This window comes from Schistocerca piceifrons, chromosome 2 (assembly GCF_021461385.2).
Source record: "Schistocerca piceifrons isolate TAMUIC-IGC-003096 chromosome 2, iqSchPice1.1, whole genome shotgun sequence".
In the NCBI taxonomy this organism is placed as follows: domain Eukaryota; kingdom Metazoa; phylum Arthropoda; class Insecta; order Orthoptera; family Acrididae; genus Schistocerca; species Schistocerca piceifrons.
This window is the reverse complement of record NC_060139.1, coordinates 1,055,233,557-1,055,260,042: the sequence shown is the minus strand read 5'-3', so window position 1 is coordinate 1,055,260,042 and position 26,486 is coordinate 1,055,233,557. Positions and strand designations below refer to the sequence as shown.

General features: G+C 42.3%; 1 protein-coding gene across 1 annotated transcript in view; it reads left to right on the top strand.

Moving 5' to 3' along the window:
- LOC124776115 (homeobox protein unc-4 homolog) overlaps positions 1-11,430 on the top strand; it is a 158,650-nt gene extending 147,220 nt beyond the window's left edge. Inside the window, exons 5-6 of the mRNA XM_047250957.1 lie at positions 10,918-11,028; positions 11,311-11,430. Of these exons, the coding sequence (XP_047106913.1) occupies positions 10,918-11,028; positions 11,311-11,430 (231 nt within the window). The remainder of the gene's footprint in view (positions 1-10,917; positions 11,029-11,310) is intronic.
- Positions 11,431-26,486: the final 15,056 nt, after the last annotated feature.

Genomic DNA, 26,486 nt, shown 5'->3' with positions numbered 1-26,486 from the left:
ACAAGTGCTAAGAGTATCACTACGTTCTCGAGGCAAAGGAGCAGCAATCGAAACTCGTGGATTTAACACCGCCGAGGCAGACCGGCGTAGGAGCATACGACCGAAACCTCTTGACAACTTTAAGGGAGGCTGTCGAGGATAAGCGTCGAGGGAAGACGTCCAACAGGGTACTTTTGCTCCAAGACAACACCTAGGCTCATATCGCACCGGACACAGTCATACAAGCTGCTCCTTTCGGCTATCAAATTTTGCCCAACCCCCTGTATTCCACACCTACACTGATATTCCGCAATCCACCGTAAGGCAGAAGGTACCCAGTATCACAGCTAGTCATTTCCTTTCCTGTTCCACTCCCCACACAGCAAGAGAAAAACGACTGTCTATATGCCTCCGTATGAGACCCAACCTCTCGTATCTTCTTTTCGTTTTGGAGGCAGCAGATTCGTTCAGCAGTCAGCTTCAGATGCCGGTTCTCTAAATTTCCACAACAGCTTTCCTTGAAAAGGAAGTCGCTTTTCCTCCAGGCATTCCCATTTGAGTTTCCGAAGCATGTCCGAAACACTTGCATGTTGTTCGAACCTACTAGTAACAAATATGAAATGCTTCAATGTACTCAAGATTAGGTTTCGCTAGTGTATTTATGCGGTCTCTTTTGCAGATGTACCACATTTTCCTTGAATTCTCCCAATAAATCGAAGTCGACCATTCGTCTTGCCTACCACAATCCTCACATGCTCCTTCCATCTAACATCGCTTTGCAACGGTACGGCCAGGTATTTAAATGATGTGACTATGTCTAGCAGGATACTGCTAATGCGCTGTCCGAACATTACGGGTTCGTTTTTCCTACTCATCCGCATTAACTTACATTTTTCTACTTTCATCACACCAAATTGAAATTTTGTCTAAGTCATCTTCTATCCTTCTACAGTTACTCAACTTCGACTCCTTACCGTACACCACAGCATCATCAGAAAACAACCGCAGATTGGTGTCCATCCCGTCCGCCAAGTAATTTTGTGTATAAAGGCAGTAATAGTGGTCCTGTCATACTTCCATGGGGCACTCCTGATGTTACCCCTGTCTCCGATAAACACCCGCCGTCTATTATTTAAGAAGTCTTCGAGCCAGTCACATATCTGTGAGCCTATTCCGTGTGCACGTACCTTCGTTAACAGTCTGCAGGGCGTACCGTGTCGAATGCTTTTCGGAAATCTAGAAATATTGAATGTGTCTATTTCCGTTCATCCATAGTTCTCAGTATATCGTCTGAGAAAAGCGTACTCTGAGTTTCGCACGAGCGATGTTTTCTATAACCATGCTGATTCGTGGACACTCGGCAAGAAATTCGCGATAAAGGGAAAAATGGCACAGAGCACTCTTTTAGAAACCGAATTGGAATTCCATGCGGACCTAGTGACTTACTTGTTTTCAACTCTTTCAGTTGTTTCTCTAAGCGAGGCATGTTTATTACTATGTCATGCATACAGGAGTCTGTTCGATGGTCAAACGACGGTGTGGTTGTACAATTCTCCCGTGTGATCTATTTCTTGAATGTGAAATGTAAAACTTCAGCTTCTGTTTTGCGGTCTTCAACTGCCACACCAGACTGATCAACAAGGGGCTGTATGGAAGCCTTAGACCCACTTAGCGGTTTTACATTGGGCCTGAAATTTCTCGAGTCCTCTGCCAGATATTTTGCTAAGATGTGACAGTGGCAGTAGTTGCATTCTTCGCGAATAGATCTTTTCACATGACATGTGTGATTTCTTCGTCTTTTTTCGGGTAAAGAAACAATTACTTGGTAGGATTTCAGATTGACGACGAGGTGATTTTCGAAGTAGAAGGTTGCTGAACAACTAAGTTGCAGATTTGTATGGCCGGGATCATTGCCAACGCATGCATCATTGGGAAGAATGTGTCCCATTGAAGGATAAATACGTGGAGGAGGACTAACACCAACACCAAATTTCATGATCGTAGATTAATTTTTTTCGAGATGGTGATTAGAAGTGTATAACTGCCCCTCGAACATACAGGGTCATTTAACTCCCCTTATCACTGTCGTTTTATGCAGCCCGCATTGCTACAGCTGGCATTCATAAATCACACGCGATATTTTCATATTCGCTCGCTCACTACGCGCAAACAATTAGCCCTTGAAAAAAATGAACAGAATCTTTTTGTAGCAGTCTTAATGTAACTAGGTTTGGTACTGGAATAAGTTTTCAAAAAACATGGTTCAAATGGCTCTGAGCACTATAGGACTTAACTTATGAGGTCATCAGTCCCCTAGAACTTAGAACTATTTAAACCTAACTAACCTAAGGATGTCACACACATCCATGCCCGAGGCAGGATTCGAACCTGCGACCGTAGCGGTCGCACGGTTCCAGAGAGTAGCGCCTGGAACCGCTCGGCCACAGCGGCCGGCGATAAGTTTTCGCTAGAGGCAGTAATTCACAAGTTTCTTTTTTCGTAAAAAAAAATAACCGTACAAAAGTGACCTTCAAATGCACTCCCGCTCTCATACTGAGGCACCACCAGTCAGGATTTCTAGTATGTTCGTAGCACTCCCTACCATCACTGTGCAAATACTCGCAACAACACAAATTACTTTCGACATTCGACCTGTTTTGGCCTTTAATGACTAGCCTACAACAGCACCAGCATAGTCGTGCACTGCAGTAGACTGTAAAACTGAGGTTTACTTGACAATTTCGTGAAATTTAATAGTATAAAATGAACTATTACTTCGTTGTTTTCGCCAGGCCTTCTGACTGCAAAGCTGTTGTGCTTGTAAGGCTTAAGTTCGGATCGCACTATCAACGTAATTAGGTTTAACGTAACGTTTACAAAAATCGTTTTTGTTCATTACACTCAGGGGCATGTTTAAATTAATAATGTTAATGAAGTAGCCGACTATGCTGGCGCCATAACAGCCCAAAAAATAGAGACAAAAAGAGGTCTAATATCGGGAATAGCTCGTGTAGTCAGAAATTTTTGTTCAGTGGTAGAAGGGAGTGCTACGAACAGTATACCAGAAATCTGACTGATGAGGCATAAGTGGGGGGTGGAGGTGTGTTTGAAGGTCACTTTTGTACGTTTTTCGTGAATAATTCGAAAACCGTGGCTTCCAGCGGAAACGTATCTCAGGACAAAATTTAAATTCATTAAATTCCTTACAGTAATGTCCTGCTCATTTTCTCTGTAGGACTAATAATTTGAGGCCTAGCGAGCGAGAGTATACGAAAATCTCGCGATTGGTTTATGAAGGCCATCTGGAACATTGCGGCTTGCGTAAAACGACAGCGGTACGGGCATCTGCATCACCTCGTATACTGCTCGTTTTCTGCTGGCCAGTGCCTTACTTACAGATGCACAGAAGTTTCCACTGGTACCTGAGACCTTTCGTGCAGCTGCGGTAGTGTCCCTAGCCTTCTGGTGGGGAGGTGCCTTGCGGGCGTGGGAGTGGGCCGTCACGAAACGCCGCCGGTGTTTTTGCAGTGCCCGACCTGCCACCGGCTGTCTCCTGCCTGGCGAACGCAATTAGCGAACTCACTACGTGCCTCACGACTGCCGGGGCGTGCAAATCTACCTAATTCCAGAGGGTGCCCATTACCCGGATTACGGGCGCTAATTGAGAAGGCGCTTTGTCAGCCGTGTTCAGGTGTCCCAGGAAACGGGGTTCGCCAGTTGCCAGGTAGCAGCGCATTCTTTTGCTGCATCTGCCGGAGCCGGCATAGGTACCGCAGCTTCTGGTGAAGTGTGAGGAGTTCATTGATCTTCTCTTTCAAGCAGCTGACGCCACAGTAGCGTTACAGCCATCGGGTATTTTCCTGACGGGTTCACCAAAACGAGGCTAGTGCAGAGGTGCTCGACCTATAAAAAAGACAATTCAAATTATGGTGGAGGCAGATATTTTCATCATCAACTTTTGGGTTGCAAGACGACGAGAAATAGTAGCGTATAGTTCATGACCGCCGGACTGTGCGCTATACTCGTATTTACTCTTCCATTGGCTACTGTCGACCCATAACACATTCACGCCATTGAGCTCAAATAATATGTCGTTCGCGATGGACGTAGTAACGGCCCCCTGCCTTAATATGATGAAAATTCAGTTTTATGTTAGTAAATAAAATGTCACATGCTTTAGGAGACTATAACTTCTCATCAAAACATTACAAAGATGTTCGCAGGGTGGTCGTCACAACGCTGAATAATACTGTTTCCAAGATAAAGTTTATGGCTCTTCACTTTTGTTGCCTAGGGTATTGCATATTTATAAGAGGTCCGGATTTTTAAAACAGGTAAGGCTGGAGACATCTAGTAGTTTTATAAAAGTCATCACACGCTTTTTTTCCTCTTTAAAAAACACACGTAAAGTTTACATGGCGTCTCTGACAAAACAGTTACATCTTGTGCATCAACCTCTTTGGTTCTGCAATCCACACATGTTTACATACAATGGAATTAGCCGGGACTAAAAACACTGAGAGACGTGACTTTCACAACTACACTGAGCCAACTGCCTGCCGGTCTTTGACAGTGCTCGTATTTATAACCTTCCAAAGAGATCAACAAATTATCTCTTTTTTAGAGTCAATTAAATTGTTATTAAATGAATTATTTACATGAAATAGTTACAAATGATTCTGGTGCTCAGGTGTTTAGATTGAAACCATAAATGGTGCATTTTACTAATAATTACAAGTGTCAACCAAGTGAAATAGCTGGATTGCAAAGTGTTGAATATGACCTTTCTCATTTGCATAATATTGGGGTTAAAAAGTGCAAATATATAAATAACGTGAGTATACAGTACAAAAGTATTATTAAACTTATTTGTTTTTCATACTAAGTGTAGTGAATAATCAGGTTCTCGTGGCCAAATTTTATAACAAGCAATTTCGTAGTCACATATGTTGACACTATGAATAAGCCTATATGAGCAAAACATAACAGTTCCTAATGAAATACTCGTGTTAAAACAGTTTAAATAAATGTACCTTGCTTTTGCAGTCTCTTTTGGATCGAAATATTATATATTGACGACATTGAAAAATATTGCACCATAATTGCACCCATACGAAATTTAACTTATTTGAGTTTAATTTACTGAAAAATCATAATTTATCCTCAGTATCGTGTACTTCCATACTTCTTTTCCCTCCTATCGGGATCATTACAACCTACAGCTTCATATGTGAAAAACAACGGTTGGTAAGGTAAAATGAAAATTACAATAAGCAACATCTGTGAATTGGTGGATGATTCGTGTTAAACAGCAACTATACATTTATATTATTTTTAACTTTATTTGTTGTCCAACTGCATTTCCTACATGAATCATCCATCCTGCGTCAGAATAGATAAGATACTCTGAACTACGAATTGTCTGTGCCACCTAGCATACAATACCAGCAAGTCACTTACACCGGCCGGCCGCTGTGGCCGAGCGGTTCTAGGCGCTGCAGTCTGGAACCGCGCGACCGCTACGGTCGCAGGTTCGAATCCTGCCTCGGACATGGATGTGTGTGATATCCTTAGGTTAGTTAAGTTTAAGTAGTTCTAAGTTCTAGGGGACTAATGACCTCAGAAGTTGAGTCTCATAGTGCTCAGAGCCATTTGAACCATTTTTTGAACCACTTACACCGAGCAGCCAAAACATTATGATAACTACCCACCGCGACTTTGGATGGAACCTGGTGGCGTTGCGGGCAAGTGAAGCGGTAACGAAAGTATGCAAGCGGAGCAGACGCGGACAGGAATCACCTTAGTGAAAATAAGGGCTGAAAATGGGGAAATCCATTGAGATAAGAGACTTTGACGAAGGGCAGATTTTTATTACGCAGAGCCTGTAAAAAGTATCTCGAAAATGGTAAAGTTTGTCGAATGTTCACGTACAACTTTCGCGAGCATCTACGGAAAGAGGTATAAGGACAGTGACACTACCACCAGCTGCTAAATGGATTGACGTCCACGACTCTTCACAGAATGTGGGGTTCGGAGGCCTGTCTGCTCTGTAAAGTAAGACAGACGGTGATCTTTGGCATCTCTGCCGAAAGAGTGCAATTTTGTTGCACTCTCAAGTGTTTCGGAGTACGCCGTTCATCGTATAGTGTAGAACAAGGAACTCCGCAGCAGACTACCCCTACGTGTTCACAGGTTGATTCCACAACATCCTCAGTTACTACTGAAGTGGGCACGGGACCACTGGGATTCGACCGTAGATCAGTGTAAACGTGTCAACTCTTCGGGTGGATCACATTTTTGCTGCTGTAGGTGAAACGTCGTCAACACAAGCAGCTTCATCGACATGAACGGCAGCTCGAAACGTGGAACTCACCACCGATGCAGGCTGATGGGAGCACTATTATGCTATGGGAGATATCCTCCTGTGCTGGCATGGGACCGGTAGTGCTAATAGAAGACACACTAAAGGCTGGGAACCACCTGCATCCCTTCGTACTTGATGTCTTCCCCAACGGCGATGTCATCTTTCAGCAGTATAAATTTCTGAAGAAGAGAAATTTGTTAACATCGAGTATAGATTTAAGTGTCAGGAAGTCGTTTCTGGAAGTATTTGTATGGAGTGTATCCACGTATGGAAGTGAAACATGGACGGTAAATAGTTTGGAAAAGAAGAGAATAGAAGCTTTCGAAATGTGGTGCTACAGAAGAATGCTGAAGATTAGATGGGTAGATCACATAACTAATGAGGAGGTATTGAACAGAATTGGGGAGAAGAGAAGTTTGTGGCACAACTTGACTAGAAGTAGGGATCGGTTGGTAGGACATGTTCTGAGGCATCAAGGGATCACCAATTAAGTACTGGAAGGCAGCGTGGAGGGTAAAAATCGTAGAGGGAGACCTAGAGACGAATACAGTAAGCAGATTCAGAGGGATGTAGGCTGCAGTACATACTGGGAGATGAGGCAGTTTGCACAGAATAGAGTAGCATGGAAAGCTGCATCAAACCAGTCTCAGGACTGAAGACCACAACAACAACAAGAATTGTCTCGGAGCCAGAACCGTACTACAGTGGTTCGATGAGCATTATAGTGAACTCACGTTGATGAATCGGTGACCAAATTTGCCTTATGTCGATCGCACGGACTCCATCTAGGTCACTATCGGGCACCATCACCGAGTACGCAAACCAGAGGCCAGTTTTTCGTGCGAATTACATGACCCGGGGGCAGACAGCTAACGCTACATACCTCCACAAACCTAACAACAAACATTCGGATCCCTGATACGCAGAATCAGTATTGTATTTTCTTCCAAAGACGGACAAACAATTTATTAAGCAGGTGGTCACAATGTTTTGGCTCATCAGTCTATGTGTGCGCCTCATAAACGACTGGTAACAGTAGTTACACACTTACATCAAGAAAAAAAGTACACTAAAAGTGCTATGGAAAGTAACAGAATGTAAAATAATGAGAAATTCTAAAGATAATAAGAGATGAATTGTGTCACCAAAATCCAAGGCAGAAAACTATAGCAAATTCGTAAAATCATGGTTACAAAGCGAATACGAAACAGCTAGCAAATGGGACGCAGAAGAAGAATAGACATAAACAAGCTAACTACCAATTCTTCGAAAACATAATTACGATAGACTAACCGTAGAAATAAACAGAGAAAGACTTCACGGTATTAGAGTCATCAAACCTAACGTACCGGGGTACAGTCACGAAAGTTACGAAGAGATAAGGCTTCGACGAACAAAGAACATATATGAACAACAACACACGTTGTCTCGTTGTGCATAACAGAATAGTGGGGTAAAAGGAAGGGCAACAAATGTTGCTTTTGCGTGTTCCTAAGTAATACATCCGCGAAAGAAGAAACGACGTGTTAAAAGTATATTTTTTATACACACGGTTCCATAGCCTCTATTAAATATTTCAGTGAGGACATTTTATTCTTGAGGCTTTAAATTTTTCGTGTTTATGATTGTCTGCTTTCGATCTTTAGATCAACCTGAAGGTAATCGAATTGCTTTGTTGCGCAATGATAAAAATGTTTTCTACACACGTCTTCATTCAAACATTTCATCGATGCCGTAGAAAATTGCATTAAGAAAATATTTTAAACGCGTTCCAGGAGGTCGTGAGGTTTCCCCTTGGTAATAATCAAAAGTTCGAAACAAGTCAATCGCCAATGTAAATAAAGAAATGCCAAGTCTAGAGCGAAATTGTTTCATTCGATAAAAAGCGACATGCGGCTTAATCAAAAGTGATCCGATCTTTCATCAAAAGCTTATGATTGAGATATGCTCCTTCAAATACACCAGCTTGTTACCACTCTTGGGCGGATTGCAGTCATCGTGTAGGAAACATTCTCCAATCTGCGTACAGCGTACTTGCAAGAACTGTTATTTTATAATCCCTTTATAACACAAATGAGTACGTTTTGGTAGACATCTTGTCAATCGTTAAATTATTTCATTAATGATGTTTATGTAATGTTCTATTGCTAAAAAAAAAAAAAAAGACTGCATCGCTTCAAGTGAGTCTTTCGTGGTTGGAAAGATTGATTTCAGGCAAAGTAAACAAACCGTCAGACAGAAAAGATAATAAGAGCCTCATTTCGTAATGAAACTATTCATTCCTGTTTGTATCTTGATTGTTGTAGTTGTTATTAGGCAGTAGCTCTTTGAAACTTCCTGGCAGATTAAAACTGTGTGCCGGACGGCGATTTGAACTCGGGACCTTTGCCATTCGCGGGCAGGTGCTCTGCCATCTGAGTTACCAGAGCACGACTCACGACCCCTCCTCACAGCTTCAATTCTGCCAGCACCTCGTCTCCTACCTTCCAAACTTTACGGAAGCTCTCCTGCGAACCTTGCAGAACTAGCACTGCTGGAAGAAAGGCTATTGCGGAGACTTCGCTTAGCCACAGCCTGTGGGATGTTTCCATTTACATTTACTGCGAAATCCTACTTCTTGTCAAATTTCATGAGTCTAGAACCCTGTAGGTTTTGTCGAGAGAATTTGCGAGTATCTAATGTGTAACATAAATGCCCGTATTTTTTGTTGGGATTGGCTTAGATGCTTCATTCTTTCACCGCCAAGGCGCCGTAGATCTTAGTGTTTGACATGAATTTAAACTTGATTTCTGTACACGTTCGGGAGAAAAAAGGCGTCTTAAGTGACGGGGAGACAGACGACAGATGGACAACAAAGTGATTCTAGAAGGGTTACGTTTTTACGAATTGAGGTATGGAACCATAAAAATCTGGTTGATACGAGAAAACTTATTCTACCTGCTTCTTCATTTCTTGGAAAGGCTTCTTACAATTAAGTACTGGTTAGAATACTTATGGTGTTGTCCTTTAGACTCATTTTGTATTTTTGATGTGGTGACTGTACCAACTTCGGACGCTTATGTTTTTGTTCGTTATCAATGTCATAAATTGATCATTGATGAATTAGTGTGCTGGCGGAGTGAGAAAGTCCGCTGTCAAAGTTGTCAGATAGGGAGAGAACTGACTCTGGAACAATTTTCGTTTTTAAGTCATTGTGGATTGTTAAGTTTCTAACAAAGAATGGGGCATTTAGTATTAGTTTCAATATCTTATTTTCGGGAACCTGAACTTTGTTAATATGAGTAGAAACAGAGTGTCCCCCATATGGGGCAGGTATACAGTATTATCATTTTGTTAAGTAGATTGTTTTCCCTATTAGGAGACGATCTAGTGATTAGTAATGGATATAAGACACTGTCCGTTTATTCATTACTAGTGAAGTACCCAGCGCTGACCAGGTATGTATGCGTTGCAGTTTTATTAGCTATTAGTCTATCTCTTCCTCCCCCCCCCCCCCCTCCAATGTGCCGTTCTACTCTGCTCCCCTCTCTCGCCATCTACCGCTCTCCCTCCCCCTGTCCCCCATCTCCCCCACCCCCCACTCTCTGTGCATATCCTCCTGCCCTCTCTCTTATGCATCTTCTCTGCCCTCTCTCTCTCTCTCTCTCTTTCCATCTCCTTCTCTCTCTGCCTACCTCCTTTGACTCTCTCTGACCATCTCTTTCTTGGTCCTCTCTGCCTGCCTCCTCCACCTCTCACTCTCTGCACATCTCATTCTCACCCTCTCTCTGTCCATCTCCTCCTCATCCTGTGTCCATGTCCTCTTCCCTCTCACTGTTAATTTGCTTCTCCCTCTCTTTCTGTCCATCTCTTCCTGACCCCTCTCACAGTCCACCTCTCCCCTCCCCTCTCTCTCCAACTCCTCCATACCAGTGTTGACTTACTCCTCCCCCTCTATCGACTGCTGCCCCACCTATCTACTCCACATACCTTGTGTCTGCTCTACCCCATCCCTCTGTAAATCTCCTCTTCATTTTTCTGTCCATATTCTCCTCTTCATCCCTCTGTCTTCCCCTCCTCATTTCTCTCTCAGCCTATTTTCTCCCCCTCTTCATCCGTCTCCACCTTCCCCTTTTCTTTCTGTCCACCTTTTCCTCCTGACGTTCTCTCTCCATGTTATCCCCCCAACTTGAGTAGGTGGTCGCTGGTTCTAACCCCCACAGCACTTGTTACCAGATAGTAAGTAATACATGTATCAAGTTTGGTTGAAATCGAACAAGGAGCTTAAAAGCTTAGCAAGGGGTTTGCCCATATACACACGTATCACATACATTTGGCATAATTCGCACATAATTTTACATGTGCTTCACCTATATCTCCAGTATATTTCGCCCTACAATTTCTTTTTCACGCGGTTCACTGCTTATGACGTCTTATTTCCTATGCACATACATATGTACGTACATTAATGCATACATAGATACATCCATTTTTTATAATACGTGTGGCTGGTTGTTTCTTGAAGGGTTTTGTCTATCTAGTGGGAGTGAACGTGACATGCGTACTGTTGGCTCATGTGTGCGACGGTGTTGCAGGTGTGGTTCCAGAACCGGCGCGCCAAGTGGCGCAAGCAGGAGAAGGTGGGCCCGCAGGCGCACCCCTACTCGCCGCTGCAGGCCTACGGGGCGCCGCCCGCCGCCGCCGCCGTGGCGCCGTCGCTGCCGCACCCCTTCTCGCACCTGGCGTCGCTGGCGGCGCTGCGCGGCAAGCCCTTCCTGGCGGCCGGCCCCGTGCCCTTCCGGCCGCCGCCGCCGCCGCTCGCCGCCTACCTGCCGCCCCCGCCGCCCCCGCACCACCACCACCATCACCACCAGCACCACCACCACGCGCACGCGCCACCCCCTCCGCCGCCGGCCGCGCACCTGCTGCCGCCGCCGCCCCCGCACGCGGGCTTCCACAGCCTGCTGCTGGCCGCCGCCTCCGCCAAGGACGCGCCGCCCCTCGGCCTGGACGTGCGCAGCTCCAGCATCGCGGCGCTGCGCCTCAAGGCCCGCGAGCACGAGCTGCGCCTCGAGATGCTGCGCAACGACGGCGACGTCGCCAGCTGAGCCCGCGCCGCCTGCCCGGCGCCGCTGCTAGCCTGGCTGTGCGCCCGCCTGGACTCCTAGAGTAGCGATCCGCACTGGCCAGAACATACAAACGGACGCGATCCGGAGCTTCGTCCGTCACGGCGGATCCACTTCGCATCTTCACATCCCTTCGTTACCGCATCCTTAGACCAGGCTGGTCCAGTTCGAGGGCCGAGAGGCAGTCGGGCACCCGCAGGCAGCGGCGGACAGGGATAGACAAATATCTGACACTTGGCCAGTCAGGCAACCTGCTGTAGTCTGCGTGATCGAACTGCCCTGACCGAGCGCCTGCAGGAGGGTGTAGCCGACCGGCTCGGGCATGCGCAGAATGCGTGCAACAGAGCTACGTGCCAGGCACCTTATACTGCCTACCCGAGGACAGCGTTGGAACACTGTGGCTTAAACTAGCATAGTCCGTCCATGATTTACATTAAGTGATAGCCCATTGAAATAACTGTCATTAGTCCCTTTGGGGGATAGATTCCGAGAAAACTGGCAGACATTACTAGAATTCTTTGCTCGTTCAAGAAACAATACCACGTAACCGACTGTGTTTATTTGTTATGTAAATCCAGAAGTTCACACTGCCACAGTATAGTGTTAAAGGTTTTTGTGTGCCTCTCAGCGCTCGAAATTGGTTCTTGAGTCGAGAAATTAGTTGACAGAAACTATCAGCGTGTCACATGCTCGTTCACCAAGAGAAAAATTGTCACTCACTGGAAAGTTGGGTATAAAAGTAGAGATTGGTTTTTGAGAGTGCTGCACGCCACTGCACCAATCATCAGTCTTGTGCAGTTGTAGGTGTTCCCGAATTTCATCACAATCTTCTGGCGTTGCGAAGTCACCGTAGATCACACCATAGAACTTCCGACTCTCCAGTTACGAGACATTTCATTTTTTTGTAGTTTCGCGGGATGCACACATTTATTACCTTGTTTCACTTTGCGGAATTCTTCCAACTTCATTCCTGTTACAAAGCACTGAAAATTTGTCTTTCCAAAAGTAGCAGCAGGTGCTTTAAGTCAAGTGGATAAACTGCTCGAATTCCAGAAAATGGATAAAGTCAGTTAGACGGTATTGTTTCTTCGACGACTATGTACGATTTTGAGCGTAATATTGTAAATAGTGACAAACCGTTCATGAGCACACAAAATATAGAATTATTTTACATTTTTTAATTGAAGAAACTGGACAGTAGCTGACTTCTCTGGCCCATTTGCAATGAATCTACTGGACAAAGCCGAGTGAGAAAATTTGTCATAATATTCTGGTTTAGTTTTGAAGGAGACTTGTACTGGTGGGTCAGCAGCTGTTTCTTCGACGTACTATCCCAACCTGTTGATTGCTTGGGAATGGGGCTGCAAACTGGAAACTAGTCGCGAAGAATGAAAGTTAAATAAATAAAATAAAAGCAAAGTCGACAAATCAGAAATAGTATACACGTCATGCTATCATTATTCTATGCCTCATATGGGAAAAAAGATGCAGTGCCTACATCACCAGTTTCCGTAAATAACGTTGCCAGTGCACACTAGCGCGGAGGTGCTCCATCCACATGTAGCTGGTCTAGCTGGTCACAGTTTTGTGCAGTGGGTCGTGGAGTGATAGTGTCTGACATTGTTGGTGACTACCTGTTTTTCTGGTGCGGACATTAAACTCGACAGCCCCCTAAACTTTAATAAAGATGCAGGCATCCGTTTTCACCGTCTCCCACCCTTTCATTATTTACCAGTCCACCGTAACACAAACAACATTACTCATCTGAATCATCCACAGGACACAGACACCTGCTACTTCGTAACAGGGTAGAGATGTGTGTCAAATCTTCTTCCTTAGGATCTATCCCTTGACAATAAAGCGGAATTCTTACACAGTTACCGACGTTTATTTTAGAAGACGCAAAATCTAATTCAGATGAGGCACCAGATAATGTGATATACGACACGAAAAATAAAAAAAAAATTTCGTCCCGCTTCAGGTAGGCAACCTAACTTACATCATCTGGCCCAGATGCTGATGATGTATGCTGGGTTGTTTATCTTAAGGGAAATGAAATATTTTAAGGGTCAGTTTTATTTTGGCCACGCTGTGGAACCTCAAATCTATATACATAAAGATAAGCTGAGGATTCATATAGCACTCACACAAACTAGCAGAACTATACTACGTCACGTATCATTGTTGTTATTTCGATCATCAACCGTAAGTTAGGTTTGATGCAGTTCTCCAGTCCTGAGCCTACCAACAACCCTCCACACTTCAGCATAGCTGCTGCATTACACATTTGCAACGACATGTCACTGCCATACTGTCTTTCCATCATCCCTTCAACTACAGCTTGCCGTTCCATCTCTTCGATTCATCACTATCTTTATCTGGTATTTCGTCTCGCTGATTCGTTGCAGGGTCTCTCCATTCCTTACTCGATCAATCCAGCTGACAATCAACAGGTGAATCATTCTTTTGGTCTGTGGTCTCGGAGCTTCCGTATTGTTAGGCGAAGTTCCTCTCGCGGCCACAGCCAGGATCCACAAACTTTTAGCGCCGTGCAGTGCGAGAGACAAACCACGCGAGTTACTGCTCCGTAGACTTGCTCCAAAACGTTTGCTGACGGGCCCGATTTATTTATATTCTTCGCCATACATATAGTATGCAGACTCTATAAGGGTCGGCTGCCTCTCTTTCACCCACGAGACATGCTTAAATTAGTCAATTCTTCTACATCACTAATCAGTGCTCTGTAGCAGTACAACTACTTTCAAAAGATTCTCAGATCCTGCCATTGATTTTGAAAACCAACACCGCCGCCGGCAACTACACCTTCTCCAATGGGTTTCTAATATCTACTCGGAAAAAATGAGGATAACAAACTGAAGTTAAAAGAGAGCAGGCTACACTCAAATACACCACAAGTTGTTGGAAAAAAACGACAATTTGTTTGTGGAAACGGTGATTGACTTATTGTAGGATATTTTTTTGTTTTTGACCCAATCACTTTTTATGCCACAGCCATAATCAGTTTCGGCCTTCCAATGCCACCTTGAGATGCTACAATAGAGAACAGAAAAGCTTAATTTAAGACTTGACAAAAGTGCAGTTAATTTCACTAGGTCTATTTGTGAGCTTAGTAATGTGCTATTAACATGCATATGGTCCATACCTATGGGCGGTAATTGATGATCAAGTGTTCATGCGTTTTCAACTAAATAAAATCAGAAATCAAAGAATTACATACGTACAACCAAGTGTACTTTTCCTCCCCTACTCTTTGCACTAGATGCGCACGTCCTCTTTAAGGCAATCTTTTATCGTAAAAGCTAACTGATTAAAACGTTATTGTAATAATCGTAATAATTTATAGAGAGCTACTAAAAACGCCCCTCGAAATTATTTTAATGTGCACTACGTTTAGGTCAATCAGTCTGTAGGGCAGAATGTGGGCACTTCAATTTGAAATTTCCTGCTAATACTCATAGTACCTCCTGTAAAGTGCTCCTTCCTGCCTCTCAGAAGTTTCATTTACAGAAGTTGTCAGGAACACCTGTGAAAGTCATTCACCTTTGGAAACAGGAGGTTTGATCCAGGCCACCAACCATTTAGCCGAATTAGGGGAAGACTTTCCCATGCATTTTAGGTTGTTTCAGTTCTGTATTGCCCCATTGTCCAAATTTCGGATTCGTGTAGAGCTATGACGTAAATACAGATTCTCAGGAATCTTTTCCTGCTCTCAAGGTTTGTACTTACCGAAGGTAACAGATGTTTCTTTCTGTTTAGGCCCCTTTTGCTTTGTACCATAGTTGCTACTATATTTTTCTTCCATTTTCCTTAATTATCTACTTACGAGATGTAATTCATCTGCCTCTTCAAGAGTCTCCTGTTCAAGTTTCACATTTAGCAGTCCATCATGTCTAAATGCGGCGCACACAATTGCTTTTTTTTGCGTGGGTGAAATGTGACTCTGGTAAAGCAGAAACAACCGCCGAGCACATAGTGTTCGAGTACCCTATGTTAGCACAAGTTGCCTCTGTGGAGGACAGACGCTTTCAACTCTTGAAGTCAATGAGCTGCTGAATGATTCTTTTGTCATCAGTCTTCTAACTGGTTTGATGGGTCCCGCCACGAACTCCTCTCCAATTCTAAACTCTTCGTTTCAGAGTAGCACTATACTCTCTCTATAGCTACGCCCATACTAGTGATTCCCTGATGTCTTTAAACGAGTACTGCCATCCTCTACTTTCGTGTCCAATTTTCCCAAGTGACCTTCTTTTCTCCGATTCTGTACACAACCTCCTCATTTCTTACCTCATCAGTCCACTTAAGTTTTAGCATTCTTCTACAGCACCACATCTCAGACGCTTCAGTTTTTCTTTTTTCGGTTTTTCCACAGTCCGTGATTCATTGTCTGTGTTAGACTGCTTTTTATGTCCTCCTTGCTTCGTCTTACTTCGTCTATTTCATGTTCGTCAATATCAATGTTAAGTTGCTTGCTATTCTAATTTTTGCTACTCTTCATTGCTTTCGTTTTCCTTCTATTTACTCTCAATCCATAGTGTGTTCTCATTAGATTGTTTATTTCATTCATCACGTCCTGCAAATCTTTGCCCTTTCACTGAAGTTAGCAAAGACACCAGCTGAACGTATCACAATATTCCAATGTTTGCGTGTGTGTAATAGCCGTCAACTAGCACACTTACCACCTCATTAAACATGTGTCTCAATTTCTGTTCACTTTCAGCGACCACTGCGGCGCTATCAGTGAAACGAATCCCAGTGATTCCCTTTTACTATCATACAAATCCGTCATTGCTTCTTCAGAATACAAATTAATTATAAATGGTGACAAAAATCGACACTGTCTGACACCTTCCTTGATTTCTGGCCTCTCGCGTCATTCCGGCAAGGCTGACTACTCCAGACTGTAGTTCCCTTCTGAACCGGTATTTTTTACCACACGCCATAAGAATAGAAAGCGTATTACTCCATTCCACATAATTAAAAGCCCTCTACATTTTGTGGATATTTCACTGTTTTGCCCAGTTGCGTTTCTTCGCTCTCTTGTAAAGACTGTTCGTAACTAATATATTTGCTTTTCATGCCGGAGAGATTATTTCATGCCTTCTGCACTTCGAAATTTTAGAAAGAGCGTGTCCTTCCTTATGTACTAGTATTTGGAGTGTATTTTTATCCATTCCAAACCGACGCTATTTTTAAAAATATATACTGTCCAACGTAGTGGATCGTTAACTATAAATCAAATCGCACAATGAAATAATTACTTATAAGAACGGACGCACTGGTAAACAGTGAGTTTGAATGTTGAATTAGGTATAGAACACATTTAGTCAGTATGCTGACTTGATTATTATGTATACGTATCTCAAATAGTGCCCAGTTTCATGTGCAACATGTAGAATGGGACTACCTTAGAGATTATATTCCGATGTCGCTGTTCGTGTTCCTCAGAATGATGATGATATTCGATACCACGAAAAGTACTTTTCTAGTATGAAAACGTTCACTGTTTCTTTTCTCGACCAGCGCTGCAAAGAGCGGTCAGTTGCGCAAAGAAACACATGCGCGTCTCATTTATCTATAAAGTGGATTATTTTCCTGTGCTTCTAGGGTACATAACCAGGCTGAAGTTTAAAGTTTTACTGCTAAAAGTGACAATACAATTATGATGTTACTGAAGAATGTTGTGTGAAGCGACGGGCGATTTCCCGTTTGTACAGATGCTACTTTGATTGTTTAAGTGTGGCGGCAGCTAAGTCTCGATATGGAATGAATTGTGTTATCAATGAGATACTTGTGGTGACATTCTAAGTACAATGTACAGAAGCAGAATTAAAATAATTTGTGTGCCTAACGACAGGAACCTTCGCCTATGATACTATGCGGTAACAGAGTTCATGTTACAGATATAGAAGTGATTTTCGTTATTTACAAGTAAATCAAATCAGGAAATACAATGATGTCGACAACTGTCATTAAGATACTGCAGAAATAAAGCTTTGTGCCTATAGAGATAGCTGATAGAAAAAAATATGTACTGGTAACACTTCATTGAGAATTCCTTGCAACTGACAGGTAAACTCCTATGATTAGGAAGGGGGCATATGATTCCGCCAATGACGTACTCCTGGTCCTGCTCTTTCCTCATTCATGCACACTGCGCTGTGACGATGACTTAAGTGTCTCTCTGCATTTCCATGAAGTTGTATTACTCAGTAACGAAGATTTTAAAATAAGTACAGCTCCAGTCGCTATTCTTTAGTAAGTTTCACCAGTTTCGCATCATTTATTTGTCAGATTCGGATGTTACCCTCTGAAAAATCGAGTGAGGCATGACAGGTACTGTAGAAAACAACAAATAACAGATGTTAAGAAGCCAATAAGCTAATTAACTCTTTCACTTATATTTGAAGTTACTCAAAGTGTGCATGATCAAGATGCCTATCGTTATTTAAGTATTTGTCATTATGTCATAAAGTATTATCCTTATCTGCGTCTGCATTTACATGACTCTCGTACTCATGGTGTGTGGAAAGGTAGCATACCTGTCGCCCTACACAACATTCGGTACTGCAACTGCCCATCAAAATTGTTGATTACTTCTCAAATACTGACTGCATTTGTTCTTTTAGACTCTGAATTTTTTGCTGTGCTCTAGAGTGAGCGTCACAAAGATTATTCATTGAGTGTTTGTGATTAGTCATTTTCAAAAAGACTTCATTGTTATAGCACATAAAACATTTTCGAATCGTATCAGGTACTTGTTATTATTTAATTAACACAACAAAATGTTACGTTGAGTAGACTAGAAAGAGTACTGAAATAGTATGAATTGATACCGAAGAGAATGAGTCAGGTCTTATAACCCTTTTTGTTGTAGGAATTAAAGCTTCTAATTGGTTAAAATATTTTATTTGTTGTTATGTAATATTATATGAATTTGTGTTTTTGTTAAATTATATAAATATATGTAGATCTAGAAATGTTTCCTTATTTGCCCAACTCCTTTCGCATAATATGTCAATAAACTGATGATTGCATCCTCCAGCATACACATCCCGCTTTGGAAACAAAAAGAAAGAAACAGATTATGTCAGAGAGACAGAGATCAATATTGTATGAAATCTCGCCATTAGCAGTACATCAAGAAAAAAGACAAATGTCATTAAATCTGCAGCTCTAAATATGATTAATCTTAGGTCAAGTCTTATTTCAGAAAATTTTCCGATCCTTTAAATTAGTATATTGTAACATTGTTTTGCTCACGTTTACTAGAGGCAATACTTGAATTAGACACGAATAAATGCTAAAATGATATACACTCACCGCTATACTCCTGCAACACGTAAAGCTCATGAGGCAAATTTTTTGCGATAAACTTAAGGTAATCAACATTTCTGTTGACACATATAAAATTAAAAGTAATCCGTCACAAGGGAAATGTAGCTTCATGTTTAAGTGTTTATGGGAGTAAACAGACGTATATAGATACTCCTACTAATCTGAAGACCGTTCAAGATACAGAGTCACGTTCTTTGTTGTGCTGGTAATAGTGACAACTTTACATGCAGAGACATTGTAGCAACTATGGCTGAACCCTTTTGCAGCATCTCATAAAACATAGACTAATCCGTCGCAATGCAAAAATTTACAGTGCCATTAGTAATAGATACAACCAATTCCGTATTTTTTTAACATTCATATACTGTACAGTGTGAATAATTTATAGTGGGATTAGTAGTAGATAAAACCAATTCTGAATTTTTTTGACATTCATATATTGTACTTGCAAGATTTTGACATACAGGTTTATGTTAGGCAGAGATAACAACGTAATATGCACAACTGCACATCAAACAACAACATTAGTCAATATTCACTTTATATGCTGAGATTTTGAGTGGGTTGTATCTATCAAACAACTCCAAGTACACACTTACAATACAGTAGAGTAAATGTTTAAAACACCAGAGAAAACTTTTATTTTTGAGATCTGTTAGTTCATTAAGTACATATTGTGGTTGACCTTTGAAGGAGCTATAGATTTCAATTTCTTCTAGAACATCCATCAATCTGACTTTCTCTACCCTGTGTAGTACCTGTAAAGTTTCCTCAATGCTGTTGGTATTATGGTTACAGTATTGTAGACGTACACTAAATGAAGATTTACACTTCTCGCTTATGTTTGTGTGCTCCCTGAATATGATGGAGAAACATGTACCTGTTTGCCCTACATAAATGACTGTCAAAAAACTACAAAATCGGTTGCACCTACAATTAGTTCCACTGTAAATTATTATCACTACATTGTATTATGTTTTGTAAATGCTTCAAATGGCTTAACGCCAAAATTGCTATTGCAAAATAAAATTCTAAAAGCTGAAAGCAAGATGAAATCCTTTAAAAAATTCATACTATCTGGGGACCCATACTACAGGAAAGTAACTATGGTTTTTTAAGTTTGATGTTAGCTACTTTTACGTTATGCAATAGATGGGGAGAAAGAGTACTGTTATCTAAGTCATTCCTATAATCGTTCTGAAATGAAATGGATAATATCTAGAAAAGATGTTAGTAGATGAGTATCAGAAGTGAAACACGCATGAGGCATTACAGTAAAAAGAAATGAGGTGATTCTGAGGAGGGCAGAGAAGGAAATGAGGCATTAAAGATACTAAACGAGTTTTGCTATTTCCGCAGCAAACTGCTTGACAATGGCTGAAGTTAAGAGCATATAAAATGCAGACTGGTCTAGGAAGGTGGGCCTACGCTTATTTAAAGAAGAGAAATATGGAAACATGGTAAATAAATTTTAGTTTTACGAAGTTGTTTCTGAAAGTATTTGTCTCTAGTATAGCCTTATGTGGAACGATAAACAGTACCTGCAGCAAGAGTGTAGAAGGTTTCGAAATACGTCGTTGCAGAAGAATGCTGAAGATATGTAGGATAACCAATCCAGTCGAGAAGAAAATATCTTTATGGCAAAACTTGATAGGGATAGGTTGATGAGCCACATCCTGAAATATCAAAGAATAATTTATTTGACAGTGGAGGGATGTGTGTGTGCCTAGTGGGGCGGATAGAAAATGTATGTAAGCTGGTTCAGATGGATCTAGGTTTCAGTAATTACGAAGAGATGAGGAGGCCTATGCAAGACGGACTCGTGTGGAGAGCTACGTCAAATCAGTGTCGGGCTGAAGATCCCAACAAAAGAGCATCCTATACTGAAACCTTGGCACTGGGAGACTAAAATTAAAAGCCGGTTCAACGCAAGAAGAGGTAAGTTTATTCTGTTATTTCCTTACTGAACTATCGGAAAACACCAGTTACGTTTAAATACCACTCATATTTACGCAATAAAGCCGTGTCCACACCACCAGTTGAGTGAAGACTGTCTAACTAGAAAACAGAAGGATCAGTTTCGACCGGCAGCAGCGCAAAAGAATTTTGGTGGAAGACTGGGTTGGAGTCCACACAGTCCCGTCACGACAGCGGTGGAGCTACTTGAGGGAGAAGCAGTGGCTCCAGTTTCAAAACACTGCAGTAATGGCTGGGAGAATTGTTTGCTGATTAATCGCTCCTCCAGTACCATCTAATGCCTACAATGAAACAAAGGTCGATCGAAGACATTGCGTGGTTCACTGGGCCTGACAGCATATTTACTTCCAGGTATTATTGTATTAGAGTTTTACTGACCTCATACTCGAACAACAATACATAATCAATAATAATTTCTTGTACTTACCAAATCGGCACGAACAACAGTTTAGTGAATGAGACGATTGTGTCAGAGTCTGTGTGCCTATTTGTCAGTTCCCGCAGTCAGTAACTACACTGAAGTTCAGAAAGAAAAAACAGAACACTTTGAACAAATAGAGACAGGACGTTCATATTCACAGGACATGTGGATTGGTATGTTCTGCAGAAATGATTAGCGTTTCAGTCACCTCGGTTCAGTATGCGTCCTGTTACCTAGTAGGCACAGGGTCCGACACGGGCCCTTATAACTTGTTCCATGCATGATAGCATCGATGATAATACGCCACATGTGTAATCCTGTTGCATAGCCATCCATGCTGCATTCACCTGGTTCCCAAGTTCATCTGTGGTGTTTGGTATTGGGTCACAGCACTGAACCCGTCATTTCACCATATCCCACACATTTTCGATTGGTGACATGTCTCGTGATCTGGAGGGCCAGGGCAAATGGCTGACATCCTATGACACCAAGAAGACACGTGGTCGTGCAGCAACATGTGATCGTGTATTGTGCTGTTGAAAAATGGTGTCTAGGGTGCTGGGCAGAAAGGGTATGGCTACGGGTCGCAGGATGTTATTGACGTAGGCCGCCCTGGTCACAGTGCCCTGGACATGCACCAGCAGTAACTTGTGGTTGTACCCAATAGCGCCCCATACCACAAGGCCTTGAGTTGGCGCTGTATGTCTTGTGTGAATGCAGTCACTGGCATTGCTGCTACCCCTGTCTGCGACGAACCAAAATGTGGCAATAATTTTCAAATAAAGAAAACATTTATTTGTGCGGAAACACTATCTGAGGTCATTATTGTCCCCAGCGACGTCGTTCCATACACCACTGCCGTCTAACATATTTCTGCACATTCGTCAAAGGAAAGCAGAGAAGCGGAAGAAGCGTACGTAGTACACGCCATAATAAACAGCGATGGACTGTCACCCCTGATAGTGTCCGATATGTTGCATTGCTCCACTGTTGCCCCAGAGCCGGCCGCGGTGGTCTAGCGTTTCAGGCGCTCAGTCCGGAACCGCGCGACTGCTACGGTCGCAGGTTCGAATCCTGCCTCGGGCATGGATGTGTGTGATGTCCTTACGTTAGTTAGGTTTAAGTAGTTCTATGTTCTAGGGGACTGATGACCACAGATGTTAAGTCCCATAGTGCTCAGAGCCATTTGAACCATTTGTTGCCCCAGAGCGGAGGAGTACGCAAATCTCCCTTGCAATGCCATTCGTATGAGGTGTCGATCTTCTCGGAGGGTGGTCTGTGTGGTGCGACCTCAGCCACCTCGTCGTGTACTACGGCCTTCCATGAATCGACTTGCACACACCCGTTGCACCTCCGAAACACTTCGACCCACGCGATCAGCAATTTTCCGGATGGATGCATCACATTCTCTCATGCCAACAACACACCCGAATTCCAGACTCACTGATTTGACGGTACTGTTAGCGCACACGTCTCCGAGACATCCTGCACGGCTGCTCAAGTCACGCTCATCCTTTACGTTAGTGTTATAGCGACAGCGAGAGCCGCAGGCATGTTTTACCGGTAGGTGGTGTTGCGATATCGATGTTGACCTTGAACCAGTCGGCTGACAGGTTTAAATGCTAACTGTTTCCGCAGAACATACTAATGTACATGAATAAAATGGTTCAAATGCCTCTAAGCACTATGGGACTTAACATCTGGGGTCATCAGTCTCCTAGACTTAGAAAATACTTAAACCTAACTAACCTAAGGACATCACACACATCCATGCCCGAGGCAGGATTCGAATCTGCGACCGTAGCAACAGCGCGGTTCCGGACTAAAGCGCCTAGAACCGCTGGGCCACAGTGGCCGGCGTACATGAATGTATATGAATGTCCTATCTCTAGTCGTTCAAGGTGTTCTGTTTTTTTTTTCTGAACATGAATGTATCTGCAGTCTGGAAGAAAGTTTTATCGTGTATTTGTTATTTAGTGCTGGCCTGCGGAAGACTCTTTCAAGTTAAAAATCAGTCCTGTCACTTAAAACAGAGTATTTACATGAAGCTCGTTCCTATCGTCATTTTGTTACGAAATTATCTATTACTTCAAAGATAGATTATGGAACCATGTAAAGGTATTCAAATTACCAGCATAAACTGAATTACCTGAATCATGTACCGTAGTGTCGTTCGCTTCTATATTGACTGAAACATAATGTCATTCGTAGGGGGCGAAATCAGAAAAGGAGAACAAGTAACACACATTCCTTAATATTCAACATGTTTAATTAAAGTTCTCGTTTCGAAACGCTGTACAAACAGATCCAGTATATTAGTGACAGCATATTATTGACGGAGGGGAAAACGTCACCGAAAAAAAATTAACGGAAATAAAAAAAATAACGAAAATTTCACCAACACGTGGCCCTGTAAACGCACACCAACAAAATCGCGGCACACGACTGTTCCTCAGTTTGCTTCCGAGACCCCAACATGACATGAAGGATCGAGCGCTGCTGGTAAAGCTCTTTTGCAACAACGGTGACTTTGCGTCAGTCGGCATGCAGAAATTCCGGACATTCAAACGCAAGAAAATGCATTAGTTCGATTTCCTCTAAGGGTCTGAAGAAAATTATTGCAAAATTCGAGAAGACAGGTTCTTTTGAAGTGCAATGTGGTAGAGGGAGGAAACCAGTTGATTCGACGTCTTTCGAAGATACGGCCACAGTATTGCAGGAGGGCTTGAGAGTTGGTGTGCAAACGTTCAGTGCACGGGAACTGCCCGAACGTTGGACATGCCTGCGAGCACGGCACATAAAACCCTACGAAACATCCTGTGATGCTGTCCACACAAAATCAGCCATGTTCAGGAGTTGGGGGTGCTGACCTGCCAACAAGACAAAAGTTAGTTCTTGAATTTCTCACTAGCATGGAAGTGGACAGTGAATGGCCATGAACATGTTGTGCACAGACAAAAAACCCATTTCCATCTCCTAGGACACGTGAAAGCTCACAATTGCAGAATACGGGCAATGGAAAATCCCCTCGCACACTGGTCGGTACCACTTCATTCTGCAAAGGTTACCGTGTGGTGCGGGTTGACGGTATCTTTTATCGCAGGGGGTAATTTTTCGAGAAGATGAGTCGTGCAGGTCATGTTACCTGTAGCGTCACTGGTAAACGCTATAAGAGTCTTCTGTACACGAACGCCATTCCAACCCTTGAACAGCGCGGATGCGTGGGTAAGATCATTTTTATGCAAGTTGGGGCTCCTCCGCACATTGCACAGCCACTGAAGCGGCCGCTGCAGAAGCATTTCGGAAATCCTAGAATTACCAGTTGCCATTTTCCTACAGCCTGTCCGTCCAGACCACCGAATCAGTCAGCGTGACTTCTGGGTGTGGGATACTCTGAACGATGTTGTGTTCAGTGCTCCAATTACGAACGTAGCTGAACTGAAGGTGCTCTTTGGGCATCTCATTCTGAACGTGACCCCGAGACACACTGATTTTTTTGGTACGTGCTGTTTCTCAATTTCACCTTGTGGCAGAAAACTACGGACAGCATATTGAATGTGATACAGGTTTATTCTTGCAGAGCAATAACAGAATAACAGGAGCCAGCCGCTTTTTCTAACGCTATTTTTTTAAATATAAATAGCACCGTTATCGGTTTATTCATGATCAGACGGTGTGTTGACGTTAAGATGCGTTTTTGTGACTTCACATTCGGTTTCAATTTTTATTCCGCCATATGATGAAATGTTTTTGGGATGGTGTTGCTCTGAAAAAAAAAAAAAAAAAACCATGAAGTGAGAAATTGTCTGTGTAACTGCAACTGTGCCTCCCGACGATTTTAAGTTATGTAAACAAATTATTAAAGTGAAAATATTTTAATTACTTACGTCGAAAATTACGGGGCAGGTACCAGTGCTGACTAGTTGTGTTCATGCCGCAGCGAAGACTATACAAAGCACTTTCTTTATATATCTGTACACACATACCCTAAACCAGCACTCATGCACCAGGAAGGTTCGCTATATGGAAGGATGTATACAAAGCTGGCGATATCACAACCATACCAGTGCTAAAATGTTTCTCTCTCAGAGATATTTCGATATATACATTTGTGTGTCAGCAGAAATTTACAAAGTATAAACGTTCGTTAATTACAATTTATATTAAAAGAGAACTGGCTAAAATTAAGATAAACAAATAGAACACCCAGTTTGTTACAAAGTACTATTGCAATAATATTATGCAAATAATATGGCATACATTGGAGGCAAAGTAAATGATAGGGGACAGATACAGATAAATAAATACTACAACAGTGGACATTATATTAAAATTATTTTATAACTAGTTGAAGGTATTGCATGACTAAGCAAACTGTTATATTGTATGCACTATTTAATGTTGAGTTAATGTCTGCAATTTGTTGTTGTTTAAGGGAATAGTGATTACTGGAAACTGTAAGCCAGGTGAATGAAGTTCTGAAGAAATGTTGCGTTTGCTAGTTCGACCAGTTCATTGAGAAAATTTTGTGGTGATCTGCTTTCATGAACATGTATTTCAGTCAAGCAAATTCGTAAAGCTACCTTTCTCAGCATTATGAAATACCTGAATGTGGTCTTCACTGTTCCTGATTTCTTGATTGTTAATAGTTATGTGCATAGTAAATGGGAATTTCTAAGTGTTATTGAAACTTGTGGCATCTATATGCTTTTTGAATCGAGCCTCTGTATCCACTGTCTGAGGTTATGGTTTTAATTATGCCGATTTCTTTTTCATTTTGATCTTGTTCAAATTGAATTTTATGCAGGCAGTGTAATGTGGATCTAAAATATGCCATCTTATGCTGGTTTGGATGACAGCATGAAGTGTTGACCTACACTTCAGCGGATGTTTGTATTCTACAAATCTCAATGTGATGTTTACGGTTTTTTGTATAAGAAATTGATGCTCTTGTTGGTCTCATGTTCAACTGTGAATTTAATCTTTCTGTGCGTGGAGCTCAGATTTGTTACTAATGTGTCATTTTCCTCACTGGTGCCATCAGAAAGTATAATTGTGCCATCGACATTCGTTTTGTAGTAGATCATTTGTTGTTGACGTGACTGTTAGCGTCGAAAAATGTTTGCTTTGAGTGATCTATGTAAGCATCTGCTAACATCCCATCTACGCTAATACTCATTGCCGACTCATCTTTCTTTTTGTATATTTTGTTATTAAAATTGAAATAATTGTATTGCAGAAGCAAGGTAAGCTAATCAACGAGCTCACAAATCACTGCCATGCT